General features: G+C 32.4%; 1 protein-coding gene across 1 annotated transcript; it reads left to right on the top strand.

Moving 5' to 3' along the window:
• The first annotated feature begins 11,972 nt into the window (after positions 1–11,972).
• LOC125837705 (uncharacterized) lies at positions 11,973–12,661 on the top strand. The gene is made up of 2 exons (XM_049516781.1): positions 11,973–12,477; positions 12,550–12,661. Exons 1-2 carry the CDS (start codon positions 11,973–11,975, stop codon positions 12,648–12,650), a joined length of 606 nt encoding a protein of 201 aa, XP_049372738.1. The 3' UTR covers positions 12,651–12,661.
• The last annotated feature ends 4,077 nt before the right edge of the window (positions 12,662–16,738 follow it).

Raw genomic sequence — 16,738 nt, 5'->3', positions numbered from 1 at the left:
TTTTTCTGTGAACCAAACCAGCCCCAATTCAATCGATTGTAAAATCCTATCTGTATAGAGAGAGAGCGATTGATTCGAGGGAAGGAAGAGGGCTAAAATGAGTAACGGAAGTTGAAAACACAAAATACACAAATCCAGCCCCTTTTATATGAGTCCTGAAAAAAAAGAAGAGGGGTCACGTGTTACCGGCATGTTTATTACGTGTATTCAAGTATTAAGACAAATGGAACAACAAAAGCATGCATCCACACTGTTTAAACGGTGCCGTTTGGGTTAAAACCCAAAATAGTATATTGTGGGCTTATACTCTCTGGTTTTTCTATAAAAGATTTATTATATTTACTCAAGGAGCCCCTCAACTTGTACAAATATATTTTCATCCTAATTGTAAGTTGTAACGGTTTGACCGATGATTTTTTACTAAAAATATAAAAGGAAAATTGCATTAATGAAGAGCTAAAAACATTAAAATTAAAATACCACTTTAATTTTTTTCTTTAAGAAGTTGATATCTATATTAACTTTCTTGTACTAAATTTCAATGATCAATTTATGAGTGAAATGAAATTTTTTCTAATTGTAACTGTTGAATTTTAACCAAGGATTTAAAGGTAAAATATATTAATTAAAACATGAAAATAGTAAAATTTTAATACCACAATAAAAATAGAGAAAATTGCAGAAATCCCACATTTTAGTTTACTTATTACCATTATCCCCTATAAGTTTTACAAATCTCCAAAATTCCTCATTTTCGCACATCAGATTAGTGTATCTCGCGCATCAGATAGTGTATCAGGTATAAAATGTACATCATATTACTGTATCTCGCGCATCAGATAGTGTATCATGTATAAAATGTACATCATATTAGTGTATCAAGTATAAAATGTAATGTATGTTACTTAACGATTAATGTATCTCGCGCATCAGATTAATGTATCAGTGCTTATATTATTGTATCCGTTTTGAGGGATTTCTGTAATTATAAACTTTTAAGGGATAGATTGTAATTTTACGTTAAAAGTATGTGATTTCTGTAATTTGCCCATAAAAATATATACTTTAATTTTTTTCTTTAAGAAGTTGATATCTCTATTTACTTTCTTGTACTAAATATCCATGATCAATTTATGATTGAAATGAAAGAGGCAAGCGAGATTGGGAAGGGGAGAGTGAGGTGAGGAAGAGAGGGAAGAGAGTGGAGAGAGGAAAATTGTATTTGTATATCTGTCATATAATTGTATATGTATATGTATAATTTGTATTTGTATAATTTATATTTGTATATGTATAAAAAAGGAGAGAGACAACATAGAGAGAGGTGTACATAATTATAGCTAAAATTAAGTTGCGAGTGTTAATTAATGGAAAATATAGCTAAGCTAGCTAATTACCCCCTCCCCCGCCCCCTACACACAAAAAAAATAAAAGAAGAACAACTTTCACATATAGCAAACATAAAAATCATATTTGTATGTTATAGTTATAGTTTGCATAATTGCTCTCCATAACAAAATTTATGTTTGCTATGGAGTTTTTATTTTGTATAATTCGCTAGATACATCCAATTTATATACAAATTGTTCAGTTTTGTATAAATTCATTCATACAATTGGATAATTTGAATATAAAACGTTTCGATTTTTTTCTATATGTGTATATGTATACAGTCATGTTCATCTTTAATTATGATAATTGTGTTTGTATATTAGATGTTATTTGTATATGTATATGTGTTTTTTGTTAGGCTTGTCCATTGTATATGTACATATAGCTGTAATTTGTATATGTACGTGTTCTTTGTATAAATCTATATATGTGAAATCTATATGCAAATAAGAAATAGTATTAGCTGTTATTTGCAAGTAGACAACGATGGAGTTGTAACTAATAGACGAATATATGTATCTATACTTCTACTAAACTAGCAATGTTTGGGAATCTAAATGTTCTTACTAATGATGTAACTCGTATTGATGCTAATAATTAGTGAAGATGCTACTATTATGGATACTAGTGCAGATGCTACTACTATTACTATATAAAAAACAGTGTTTAGTGACGCACAAAATCTGACGTTACTTTACATATATTCGTTGTTAAATTGAATTAGAGACAAAATATTGTTCATTACTATATTGTACTCGTTGCTAACCTCTTGGCAACGAAAAAAATTAATTTTGTTGCTGATTTAGTGGCGTCTCAGCGACAAACTATATTCGTTGCTATTTTCGTAGCGATGAATTATTCGTTGCTATTTTTACATTGTTGTTGTTATTTTTATATTTTATTTCGTCGTTTGAATAACTTTACGACAAAATCTTTTGTCGTTATTCCGCCGTAACATATTTTTTGAGTAACTTCCTGACAAAATCTTTTGTTGCTAATCCGTGCCAAAGTTTTCTTTACAACTACAATTTATATAGTTGCTAAATATGCCGCAAGAAATTTTCTTGTAAATCTTTTTATTTATTTATTTATTTATTTATTTATTTTTAATATACCTTATTGAAACATATTAAATGTAAATTATTAAATACCATTGAAATAATCAACACACGTATAAAATAATAATTATCGAATGTTTAAATATATAGATAGCAAAGCTTCGACAACATAATCATATCCAAAACATTCATAATAAGTATCTATCAACAATTTTTGAATCAAAAGAACCCACATCCATCAAGTATTACGGATACACAATGTACTTTAAAAAATAGACAATATCAAAATTTAATGCAAGTTGGGTCAAGGACTACAATCATCATTTGAAACTAAAGGATCATCCTCCTCAATATTAGTACTAGCAGGAGGAACTACAAGTAGATTATCGATAGGTGGTGAAGAAATCACTTCATGTACCCACTCAAGAATTACAGAAAGAAAATGATCAATAAGTGCAGGAACAATTGCGTAAAAAACTCAGGCATATTTATTGTCGTTGTTGGTTGAGAAATCGAAGGTGATACTAATGATGAAGCATTAGATCTAGAAGAGACAAAAAAATTTGACCCATAGTAATTTTTTCTTTCAAATCCAAGACCATATATTCTTTTTTATTTTTGCTCCTCCCGCGACTTTGTAATATGCTTCACATTGACCAATATCTATCTGAGACTGTTTTTTCTCATAATATATATCTTTCCTGTAATAAATAGTAAAATTAATACATATTGTATCAAAAGGTGACTGAAAGATTCTTTGAAAGAAAAAAAAGTTAACTTTGATTTAATAATAATTAAACACTTTAAAAGGAAAAGTCATCCTTAAACAAAATTGACAAAATCAATAGCTATTTTGCTAGTACATTTATATGTTAGAATAAGTTATAGTACTGAAATATGTTCTTTTATTGTTCACCTTAGGTCACGAAGATATGATATAAATGAGCCCTTGTCATAACATGTATACCTCTTATCAATGAACTCCAGAAAAAGATAGCGACATGATTACAAAATGAGCATGATTTGAAGTTTTGAGTTCATATAAAAAAAAAATAGGGTTCAACATCACATGGTAATAATCATAGATATCCAGTAGATTTCTTAATACGTATACACAGTCTTAGCAAAAAGTATTGAATTCACATGAACCTATATGTTACATTGTAGATTCATCTATGTCAACATTTAAAAGGTGTCTCACAGTCAAAAGTTAACTCTTCTTAAGAATACAAGTATGTGTAATGGCAAAAACCAAAGCTAATTCAAGATAGGTTAAAAAGGCCAAATGAGAATAGTAATGTGCACCAAACAACTTGGGTGTACGTAGGTGATTTCTATAAAAATGTATTATTCATACACTTACGTGTCATTTGCCTTTAAAAAACTTTGATATTCTTAGCCACAGACTCCTAAAAGGAATAATCATGCAGTTTATTACATGGTCAAGACAAGTTATTTTTTCAGAATCTCGATTTGTAGCTAGATACAAGTTTTTTTTTCCGATTTCACGGGAACCAGAGATCTGAAGGAATGAATGATCCTAACTTATCCTGCATTGTCCTTCTCCCACACATTCTTAAGTCTCATTCACTTTTCAGCTAAGCATACAAAGGATAAAACAGGACATCATGAAAAGAAAAAGTGATCAGTGCAATAACATATTTGAGAAAATATAGTTGAAGCCAAACAGAAAACATAGTTTATGATACTATGATTCAATGTATGTCATTCATAATATGTACAATTAAAAATAAAAATCAACAACAATTCAATGTATTTCACCCATAGCTGCAGGATGCTAAGATGGTAGAGTCCGAGTTAGTCATTTTTCTCCAACTTAATAAGCTTTCCGTCCTATTCACCAACTCAATTCCAGACAAACTAATTATGCTACATAATAATCCTAAGCTACACCCCACTAAAAAGAATTTAAATAACCTTTGAAGATAAAATTCAAGCTCACATAGTTAGAATCATATGAATACACATTAACATAATATAGTTACTGCCCTACTAATAAGAAGGTCAAAAATTTCTATAGTGTTGGCACCTAACATCTAAACCTTTAAGATTTTCAAATATAAAGTCAATGAAGTTACAAAATTTTAGACTTACATGGACAATTCGAGAACGCTCACCAACAAAAGATTTTCTATTGTGATCATGTGTATGAACATGCAAATGTAATTCGTTTGGTGTTGCATCTCGATCCTTTTCAACAGCCTATACAAAAATAGAATTTTAATCACTTCTTTTTAGAGATATCTCTATTACGAGAATGATTCAAGCATATGGCAAAAAATGAACTATATATATAAATGAAAACAGAATAACATGAAAGTTCATTATACCTTCTCAAGTCACTAGATTAAACTAGACTGACTTCTCCCTTACTGTATGTATAGGTTAGCAATTCATATATATCCCCCACACAATTAAAAGTTTTTTTGTAACTATATGTAAAGTATAGATGAAAAATGAAGAGAAAGTGTGAAGGATTGCATGGCTTTGAAAAATAACAAAAAGAAAAGCAAGTCTACAAGTCATTGTAATGAGGTTATAAGTCTGATTGCTTTCTTGTATTGAGATCTCAAAATGCTATACATTTCCTTTGTAAGGTTACTTTAGATAAGCGATATTCTTTTTCTTAATATTTGTATATTTCACATTTTCTAAAAAGTCCAGCTCAAGCTGATGTTAGAAAAGTGAAAAATTAAAAAGTTTAACAAGAAAAATAAATGCACAAAATACTGGATAACTTTCTACAATAACTTACTGGTCACCTTCCTACAATGAATATTGACTAGCTTCCTAAAATTAAGTGGATATATACTTACTAAGTGGATAATAGAGATGCTAAATCTACTACTAATGCTGTAATGTTCTATAATATATATATATATATAATATTTTTGTTTCTACCAAAAAAAAGGAAAGAACCTCTACTTTTTTAGTATTCAACACTTTTAGCCTTTTTTTTCATTTTTGGACCAATCCCGCCTTTATCTGAATCAAGTGTAATGCTCTAAAAATTGTACTTAATTTAGATTAACAACATGCTTAATGACATAATCAAAATAGTCAAATTTATCATTGATTTAATACTTTTATTATTGATTTACTTTTATGTTAAAGTCAATATTAGCGTATGAAATGAGTGAAGGTAAGTATCTCTATATTTCTTGAAATTCAGCAATTTTATCCTTCATTTTATTTTTGGATCAATCTCGCCCTTATCATGAATCAAATGTAAAATTTCAAAAATATTTGTATCAGTGTGTTTGGTATGAAGGAAAATGTTTTCCTAAAAATATAAAAAAAAATTAAAAAAAATAAGTTGGTTTATAATTTATTTTCTCATGTTTGGTTGGTGAGTGAATTTTTTTTTTTAGTGTATGGTTGGTGAATGAAAAATATTTTTCAGAAAGTATCTTTTATTTTTGGCTAGAGAGTAGAAATTAAAGTATATTTCAAAAAAATAGTATTTGTACCGAAAACCAACACTGATAATCGATCCAACACCCAACCCCGACTCTCAAACCAAAACACGACCTCGACACTCAATCTGGGCCCTGATCCTGACACTCAATCCAGAATTTGACCCCTAATCTCGATATGGGACACAACATTCTAACTAGAACCCAACTCCGACCCAAGTCGGGACACGATCCCGTGACCCTACCCATGACCTCACCCTGACTCCCAACTAGAGAACCGACATTCTAACTAGAATATGATCCCGACACCTAAATCTGGACACTATTCTGATGATCGATCTCAACACTTGACTTGAGACTCATTAATTCCGGCTCTCGACATGATATTTGACATTTGAATTGAATCTAACCCTGACATTGACATCGACACTCAACCCCAGTGATTGATTCGGAGCTCAATTCCAATGCAGACTTGGAATCCGACCTCAACTCCTAACTTGGGAGCCAATTTTCGAACCTAGAATTTGATCTGGACACCTTATTTAGGATCTAACACCTGAATTCAACACCCAAATCGAGACCTGATATCTGAATTGAGACTTGACTTTGGAATCGAGATCTGATCCCCACATCCAATTTGAGATTAAATTTTATTTGAACCGAGATTCGACTCTAACACCCAATCAGAAACATGACTCTAACCTGAGACACGACCCTGATTCGAGACCCGATCCCGACTCTCGTCCCCAACATCCAACTCAGGATCGATCAATTATTGTGACTATACTATTACTTTTTACATAGTTTTCATGTATATAATTTTTATTTTTAAAAAATTATGTTTGAATTATGGTCAAATTTAAACTGACTTTCAAATTCGAACGATGCCACATAATTGGGATAATGAAAGTAAAAATTTCCCGCACATTTCAATCTAGCCTTATTAATTATCTCCCTCGACATTCATTGCAATATTGTAGTTTAAAATTGACATATAATTAAGGAATATTATTTATTGGTTGTTCATATACTGTTTGGATTTATGAAATATTTTCCATCAAGGTGCTAGAAAGATGTGATTTACATAGAGATTTACATGAGTATTATATTCGCAGGAATTTCTCACAGATTTATATGCAGATATTTAAAATTCCTGAGTTTTAGAATATTTTACCTGCAAATAATATTTTTCAAAAAAATCTATAGTAAATTTGGCGTCATTTTGCGCTAAAACATTATTAGGGAATTAATTATGGAAAGTAATTTGCATGTAACATTTTCATAAGTAAATTCACAAGTTGTCAAGCAAAAATAAATTCATTCGTTACATTGCAGCAAAATCTCCAAGTAAAGCTACTCGCCGACTTAGTTAGGGATATTTACCTAGAAACTCTTTAGTTGAGGAATTACCTGAAATTTTAGTTCTGCGAATTTTGTTGGGGGTTAACTTCATGAAAATTTATTTGGGAACTTTTGTATATGGAAGATTACATAAAAATAATGTTGTTGCAGATTTAGTTGGGGATTTATTTCATAGGAATTCACCTAGAGATTTTCGTATAGGGAGATTTTTTTTTAATTTTTTTTTAAAACATCTTCTTAATTAAATGTATTTAAGTAACTGGATCTTTTATTCATGATCCAAATTGGTGAAATAAAAAACTCGTTCTTTCAATGGGCTGAGAAATAGAAAGGGGTGTGACAAATATTTTTTGCTCTTTGTTGATGATTTTAGTAGAAAAACTTGGGTGTAATTCTTGAAGCAAAAATCAAAAGCTTTTGTTGCAAATTTTTTTAGGAATCACATAGTTTAAATTACAATCTATCCCTCTTTAATTTGTAATTACATTAATCCCTTAAAAAGTAACACAAATCAGATACATAATATGTAGCTCGGATACAGTAAAGAGTATCTCGGATACATTATAACATAAACCGGATACATAATATGTAGCTCGGATATATTAAAAACTAGCTCAGATACATTATAAAATAAACCGGATACATAATATGTAGCTCAAATACATTAAATACTGGCTCGGATACATTAATATGTAGCTCGGATACATTAAAGAAATAAGGATTTAGAGGTTTTTAAAAATAGAAGGGGATATTGGAAATAAGGGAAACATAAGACGTGTTCACTAATTTTTCCTTTAAAATTTTCAAAACACTTGTAAAAAAAGAGAGTGACTATGAAATAAATGCTTTAAGGTTCGATAGAGGAGATGAATTCACTTCCAAAAAAATTAAATGACTTTGTTAGTTTCACTGAATTTATCGCCTTTTAATGATACTTTATATGCACCAATAAAATATAGTTGCAGAGAGAAGAATAGGACAATTCTTAATATGCTCGATGTATGTTGAAAGATAAAGTATGTCAAAGAAATTTTGGGCGGAGGCTATCTAATGCAGTTCATTTGAGAAACTGGTTTTCAATAAGAAATTTTAGGGATCAAATCCCTCAAGAAGCATGAAGTAAAATAAAAGTAAGGGTCAAACACTTGAGAATATGTGGGAGCATAGCCTATGCTCATGTGGTCAAAGGAGAGCAAAACTTGACGACCAAAATGTCAAGTATGTATTATTGGCTGTGACACAAGTTCAAAGAGTTGCAAGTTATACAACCCAAGAAACACCAACATAGTGGTGAAATGTTGAATTTGATGAAGAAGCAACAGAAAATCATAGACTCAATAAAAAAGAATAAATGATTTTCTTTCTCATACTTTGGAGATGACGAAGAACACGAGAACATGACATTTGCACCGGATGCAATCCCACCTCATTTACCAGCAAAATATTGCATCTCTTTCTTTTCAAGAGAGTTCAAACTAAAGGCCACAAAGAATGAGGAGCATTCTAGAGTTCTACGATGATATATACTTAAAGAAATTACTAATTTTGATTTTTTTGTTATAGTGAGGTGATGAATTTTGATGAAGCTATTACAAATAAAAGGTGGAGACAAGCCATGAAGGAGAAGATCAAGTTAATAGAGAAGAACAACATTGGGAGTTAACCACTCTTTTCAAGGATCATCAAGCAATGGATATACAAGACGAAGAAAAATTCTCATGGAGATATACAATGCAAAATTTGTGGCTAATGGTAACAAGCAATGACATGCGTAAAATTGATATGAGGAAGTCTATATGCACTTGTTTTCCACATGAAGATGATCAATTTTCTTATATATTTAGCAGCACAAAAGTGAAAATCCATTAACTAGATGTCACGATGGGATTCTTGAATGGATATCTTGATCGATGAGGAAGTCTATGTTGAGTAACTATTGAGCTTTGTAGTTAAAACCATGAAAATAAAGTGCTTTGGTTGAAGAAAGTTTTACATGAATCAAAGCAAGCTTCACATGCTTTGAATAGTCACATAAACATGTATTTTCAAGACAATAAATTTGTTCATTGTCTCCATGAATATGCATCTTACATTAAAGTTCATATTGATTGAGATATTCTGCTTCTTTACCTTTATGTTGATGATCTTATTTTAACAAACAATAACTCAAGTTTGTTTGAAGCTTACAGATAAGCTCCGTTTGAGTTTGAGATGACATACAACATAGGGCTCATGTCATATTATTTAGGCCTACCATCTTTATATATCAAGAAATCTATACAAAAGAAAATTTTGAAGAGGTTCAATTTGCTTGATTGTGGAACGAAATTGTCAAAGTTTGATGATGGTGAAAAGGAGGACTTCACCTTTTTCAAAAGTTTAACGTAAAGTCTGAGGTACTTAACCAATAGAAGGTCATATATACTCTTTGTAGTTGTAACAATAAGTTGTTTCATAGAAGTTCTTAACTTCACTCACTTGAAGGTTGTTAGAAGAATTATTTGTTACATAAAAGGTGTGATACACCTTGAGTTATTTTATTCTTCTTCTAAACATAGAAAAATTTCGTAATATGATTATGAGGGTGATACTGATCATAGAAAAAACACAAATAATTTTGAGTTTTTCTTGGGTGATTGTATATTTTTTTTTTTGGGAGTTCAAAGAAGCAGTCAATTATTACTATCGACTTGTGATGTTGAATATGTGGCAACAACATTATGTATGTGACACTCTATTTGGCTGATAAGATTGTTAAAAGAGCTTAATTTACCACAAATGAAAGCCACGATGATTTGTGTTGACAATTCACACAAGCACTTACTACGAATCCGGTGTATCATAATCGAAGCAAATATGTAGTCATAAGATAGTACTTCATTAGATAATGCATTTCCAAAAAGGAACTAGAATTCAAGTATGTGAAATCTTAGAATTAAGGCATGGATATATTCGCAAAACCTCTCAAATTTAAGGACATTTGAAAATTAAGATCAAATTATGGAGTGAAGAAAAGGATAAAAATTGAAAAAGATATTTGTAGGATCAATCAAACAAATATTAAAAACAAGGGAAGTGGCCACAAGCTGCAGCAACAAGAAGTTGTAACATGCAGTAACAAGTTATGCCACATAATTGCAATTAATATTGTAAGTTGCAGAAACCAATTCTAATTGGTTTTGATTGGGTTGTTCATTTGGCTATAAAAGGAGACCCTCATGAGCTTCTTATTTGGTACATCAAACAAAGGAAGCAATAGAGAATATTAGAGAGTAATCCACAGAGTATTTTCTATATATAGTTGGTGAGAAAATAATGTGAGAGTAATATTGCATCGTGTGAATTAAAGAAGTATTTTTCTTTTGAAGATATAATAATTTCTTGACACCGGCCACAAAGTTTATTATATTGATTTGTTCAAATATTATATTTTACCATGTTAAAATATTTGGTCTCATTGTTACTATTTTGTTTTTTATATTTAGTTTGGACTTTGGATAATATTTTTGAATGAGATAATTATTTTCCCAACACAAGCATAGGTAAACATTGATCCATGGTAAAATTCAGTCTTCTTTTTTGGATATACGAAACATCAAGTATACCTTGAATTTAAACCAAATTAATTGTTTCTATTTTATTTTTTTGGAGCAAGACTATGTTGGGTTTAGCAAGGTGTGAATGAGAAATAAAAAGAGAAAATGGAAAGTGGAAGAACAAATGAAAGTGGGGGAACCAATTTTGGAGGGAAAATGAAAAGTCATTGCAAAAGTGCAAATGAAAGGTCATTTTTATCATATTGGTAGAAGAAAGGAAATTGTTGTCCTTATATTAGGAAACACTTCCTTTAGTTCTTAAAGGGTTAAGAAGAAGGTGCCTCCTCGCGCCGTCGTCGTCGCTCGCTCGGCTTCGGCTTCGGCAAATGATGTGATTGATTGTTAAATCATTTCCTTTCTCTTATAAATTAATTCAGAATGTTAATTAAATAACATAATTAATTTGGCGCAATTGAATTTATTTGAAATTCACGTGTAACGGTAATTCTTCCAAAAAGTCGTTACTTTTCCCAAACGGTAATCCTTCCAAAAATTCGTTACTTTTCCCAAAGGACACAATGTTCTGGAAAAAACGGGTCTGAACAGATTTTTCTGAACAGACGCGTTCCTTGCTGCAAATGGCTATAAATAAGAGGTCTTTTTCGTTTTTTTCAGAAAATTTTCCTCTCTGCATACATTTTCTTACATAAATAAAATTGTTGTCGATCGACTGAGTCTGTGTGTGCTCTTGTTGCTGTTTTTGCGTTCGCTGAAGTTTGAGGTACCGCTACTTCTTTAACAGGTTAATCCGTTTTATCTTGGGAGGAATTAATCTGCAACCTTGGATACAGTGAGGGGATTAAATTTCTTAAGGAAACACAGTGGTTTCTGTGGACTCTGATTAAAAATCATTCTGTCAATTTCATCTTTTTTCTGTTTCTGTATTTTTTAATAACCTGAGTACAAGAGATAACAATCTTAAGAAATTTAATAGTTTTTGTATTTGAGGTTTCTGGAGATTAAAACCTTTATGGTTTTCTACTCTGTTTGAATTTTTAAAATTCATTCGGTTAACGATTAAAAGAACATAAAAACTTTATCGTTAAATCAGAAACAGTCGGTGTAAGGATTTATTCTTTACTGGTAGTATTTCACATACTAAATTGTCTGCCATTTGTGATAGAAAAATGACTAATTCAAGTCAAGTAAATGCTGGAACAGTAAGTGCTGCAACAACATCGGTTGCACACAATCGTTCAAATGCTGCCCTAGCACCGGCTGAGAAACCTGCAAAGTTTTCTAGAGTTGACTTCAAGAGATGGCAGCAAAAGATGTTCTTCTATCTGACTACGTTGAGTCTGCAGAGGTTCATTAATGAGAATGTTCCTGTTATGTCGGATGAAACTCCGCCTGAAGAACGATTCTTGGTAACAGAAGCATGGACACATTCTGATTTTTTGTGTAAAAATTATATTCTGAGTGGCCTGCAGGATGATCTGTACAATGTGTACAGTAATGTGAAAACCTCAAAAGAATTCTGGGATGCTTTAGAAAAGAAGTACAAAACAGAGGATGCCAGAATGAAGAAGTTTATTGTGGCAAAGTTTCTGGACTATAAGATGATAGACAATAAGACCGTCGTCACCCAAGTTCAAGAATTGCAGGTCATAATCCATGATCTCCTTGCTGAAGGTATACATTTATTTAATACCTATGTTGGAAATATTAAGTTTATTCTTAATACTCACATAATCTTTAATGTAGGATTGGTTGTGAATGATGCTTTTCAAGTGGCTGCAATTATTGAGAAGTTACCTCCATTGTGGAAGGACTTTAAAAACTACTTGAATCATAAACGCAAATAGATGACTGTTGAAGATCTCACGGTAAGACTGAGAATCAAAGAGGACAACAAGGCCGCAGAAAAGAGGTCACGTGGTAATTCAACAATATCTGGAGTAAATATTGTTGAAGAAGATCCCACAAAATCAAAGAAAAGAAAGAAAGCATCTAGTCCAAAGATCAATCCTCCTAAGAAGAAATTCAATGGAAGCTGCTTCAACTGTGGCAAACATGGTCATAAGGCTACTGAATGTAGGGGTCCCAAGAAGGACAAGAAGAAGGATCAAGCAAATTTGGCTGAATCCAAATGAGAGATGAACGATCTTTGTGCAATGCTTTCAGAATGCAACTTGGTTGGAAATCCAAGAGAATAGTGGATAGATTCTGGTGCCTCATGCCATGTTTGTGCCAACAAAGAATTATTTTCATCATATACTCTATCACCTACAGACGAGAAGTTGTTTATGGCAAATTTTGCTATTGCAAAAGTGGAAGGAACTGGCAAGATCCTCCTAAAGATGACATCAGGCAAGATGGTGACTTTGAACATGGTCTCGTATGTTCTGGAATTGCAAAAGAACCTAGTTTCTATACCAATTCTGACTAAGAATGGATTCAAATGTGTATTTGTTTCTGATAATGTTGTAGTAAGTAAGAATGAGATGTATGTAGGAAAAAGTTACCTCACTAAGGGCCTTTTTAAACTCAATGTAATTGCAGTTGATATGAATAAAGATTCTGCTTCTTCTTACTTGCTTGAGTCTAAATGTTTATGGCATGAACATTTGGGACACGTTAATAACAAAACCTTGCGAAAGCTGATTAACTTAAATGTTTTGCCTAAATTTGAGTGCAATAAATCAAAATGTCAAGTTTGCGTTGAATCTAAGTATGCTAAGCATACTTATAAATCTGTTGCAAGGAATTCATATCCCTTAGAACTAATTCACACTGACATTTGTGACATGAAGTCAACACTAACACGTGGTGGGAAAAAGTATTTCATAACTTTTATTGACGATTGCACTAGATATTGTTATGTCTATTTGCTAAATGGTAAGGATGAAGCAATAGATGCATTTAGACAATATAAAACTGAAGTTGAAAATTAGTTGGATAGAAAGATCAAAATGATCAGAAGTGATAGAGGTGGAGAATATGAATCTCCATTTGCAGAAATATGTTTGGAAAATGGAATAATCCATCAAACTACTGCTCCTTACTCTTTACAATCTAATGGAATTGTAGAAAGAAAAAATCGAACTTTAAAGGAAATGATGAATGCCTTACTTATAAGTTCAGGTTTACCACAAAACTTGTGGGGGGAGGCTATCCTTACGGCAAATCGAATACTCAATAGAGTGCCTCATACGAAGACACATGTTATTCCATATGAGAAATGGAAAGGTAGAAAACCCAACTTAAAATATTTCAAAGTGTGGGGGTGTCTTGCCAAGGTCCAGGTTCCTATACCTAAGAGGGTGAAAATAGGGCCTAAGACTGTGGATTGTGCATTCATTGGATATGCCACAAATAGTAAGGCATGTCAATTTTTGGTTCATAAGTCCGAACATCCGTATATTCATGATAATACGGTAATGGAATCAGATAATGCTAAATTTTTTGAACATATTTATCCGTATAAAACTAGACTTGAGTTATCTAGTAGGGGGTCTAAACAACCTCGAGAAGAACCAAAAGAGAATGAAACCAATGAAGAGAGTCCAAGGCGCAGTAAACGTCAAAGGACAACTACTTCATTTGGATCTGATTTTGTAACATTCCTTCTTGAAAGTGAGCCTCAAACATTCAAGGAAGCGATGTTGTCTAGCAACTCAACCTCTTGGAAGGAGGCTGTCAATAGTGAGATTGAATCAATCTTAAGCAATCATACCTGGGAGTTGGTTGATCTTCCTCCAGGGAACAAACCTTTGGGGTTCAAAATGGATCTTCAAAAAGAAGATGAAAGATAATGGAACTATTGACAAATATAAAGCAAGACTTGTTGTCAAAGGCTTTAGACAGAAAGAAGGTCTTGATTATTTTGACACATACTCGCCAGTGACTAGGATTACATCAATTCGGATGTTAATTACCCTAGTTGTAGTATACGGTATCGAAATCCATCAAATGGATGTGAAAACCGCATTCTTAAATGGAGAGCTGGAGGAAGAAATCTACATGGAACAGCTTGAGGGCTTCGTTGTTCCCGGCAAAGAAAAAAAAGTATGCAAACTTGTTAAGTCACTTTATGGACTAAAACAAGCACCGAAACAATGGCATGCAAAGTTTGATCAAACCATGTTGTCAAATGGATTTAAGATCAATGAGTGTGATAAATGTGTTTACATTAAAGACACTACGAGTCAGGAAGTCATTGTATGTCTATATGTGGATGACATGCTGATAATGAGCAATGACATTGCCAATATAAAAGCTACTAAGTGTATGTTTGCTAGTAAGTTTGATATGAAAGATCTAGGAGTAGCCGATTTGATATTGGGAATAAAGATTCACAAAACTCCTAACGGTCTAGCATTGTCTCAATATCATTATATTCAAAAGGTACTTGAAAAGTTCAAGTATTTGAATTTCAAAAAGGCAAAGACCCCAATTGATGTGAACCTTAATCTTGCTAAGAATAAAGGTGAAAGTTAGTCTCAATTGGATTACGCCAGAGTATTGGGAAGTTTGATGTATGTCATGAATTGTACATGACCAGACATAGCCTGCGCTATAAGTAAACTGAGTCGATACACAAGTAATCCCAATCAAAATCATTGGTTGGCAATGAAGAGAGTTTTGGGGTACTTAGAAGATACTCAAAACTATGCTTTGCATTACAACAAATATCCAGCAGTTCTTGAAGGATATAGTGATGCAAATTGGATTACTGGGTCAACTGAAACGAAATCCATGAGTGGATATCTTTTCACTATTGGTGGAGGAGCAATATCTTGGAAATCATCCAAACAAACATGTATAGCTCGCTCAACAATGGAGTCAGAATTCATCGCCTTAGACAAGGCAGGTGAAGAAGCTGAATGGCTTCGGAATTTCTTAGAAGATATTCCGTTTTGGCCCAAACCAATGGCCCCTATATGCATACACTGCGATAGTCAAGCTGTAATAGGAAGGGCTGAAAGTGTTATGTATAACGGGAAGTCTCGTCACATAAGACGAAGACATAACTTTGTTAGACAACTACTCTCTAGTGGAATTATCACAATTGACTATGTAAAGTCAAAGGATAATGTGTCGGATCCACTTACAAAAGGCCAAACTAGAGAGGGAGTTGAGAGATCATTGACGAGAATATGACTATGGCCGAGAACAAGTCATCGTGGCGGTAACTCTACCTAGAAGACTGGAGATCCCAAGATCTAGGTTCAAGGAAATCAAACAAAGTCATAGATAACGGTTCAACATTGTTAAAACATATTTGATGGTCCATTCTCATGATGAGACAATGTTCAGTAACCAGGATAAAGGCATAAAGACTTTTTAATGGTTTCTAAGTTTGATACAGGGTACATCAAATAGTGTATCTACGTGATAACACAATTAGAACCACATATGTAAGTGTGAAGTGTAAGCCGCTTCAAGGAGAATCCGGTAAGGCCAGTTCTCTAAGAACTTATTAACCGAGATGTGTTCATGGCTGAAACGAACAAAACAATGAGAACCAAAAACAGTTCAAGGGTTGATTGTGTGACTTATGTTGTCTAGGTATACACTAAAACTCGATGGTTCAAAGATATCAAATCTACCGATTGACCGAGTATATCCGATATATGTTCACTACGGAAAGTTTAAAGGGAAACCTACTTATCCAGATGTGATTAACCCTTACTTACGAGACACACAAGTTTTTCATGCATATATTTTAACAATAGCCATTTCCCATTCATGTGGGGGATTGTTGGGTTTAGCAAGGTGTGAATGGGAAATAAAAAGAGAAAATGGAAAGTGGAAGAACCAATGAAAGTGGGGGAACCAATTTTGGAGGGAAAATGAAAAGTCATTGCAAAAGTGCAAATGAAAGGTCATTTTTACCATATTGGTAGAAGAAAGGAAATTGTTGTCCTTATATTAGGAAACACTTCCTTTA

The sequence above is a fragment of the Solanum verrucosum genome, unplaced genomic scaffold, assembly GCF_900185275.1.
Source record: "Solanum verrucosum unplaced genomic scaffold, falcon-dt-bn FXZP01000133.1, whole genome shotgun sequence".
NCBI lineage: Eukaryota > Viridiplantae > Streptophyta > Magnoliopsida > Solanales > Solanaceae > Solanum > Solanum verrucosum.
This window is presented reverse-complemented; position numbering and strand designations above follow the sequence as displayed.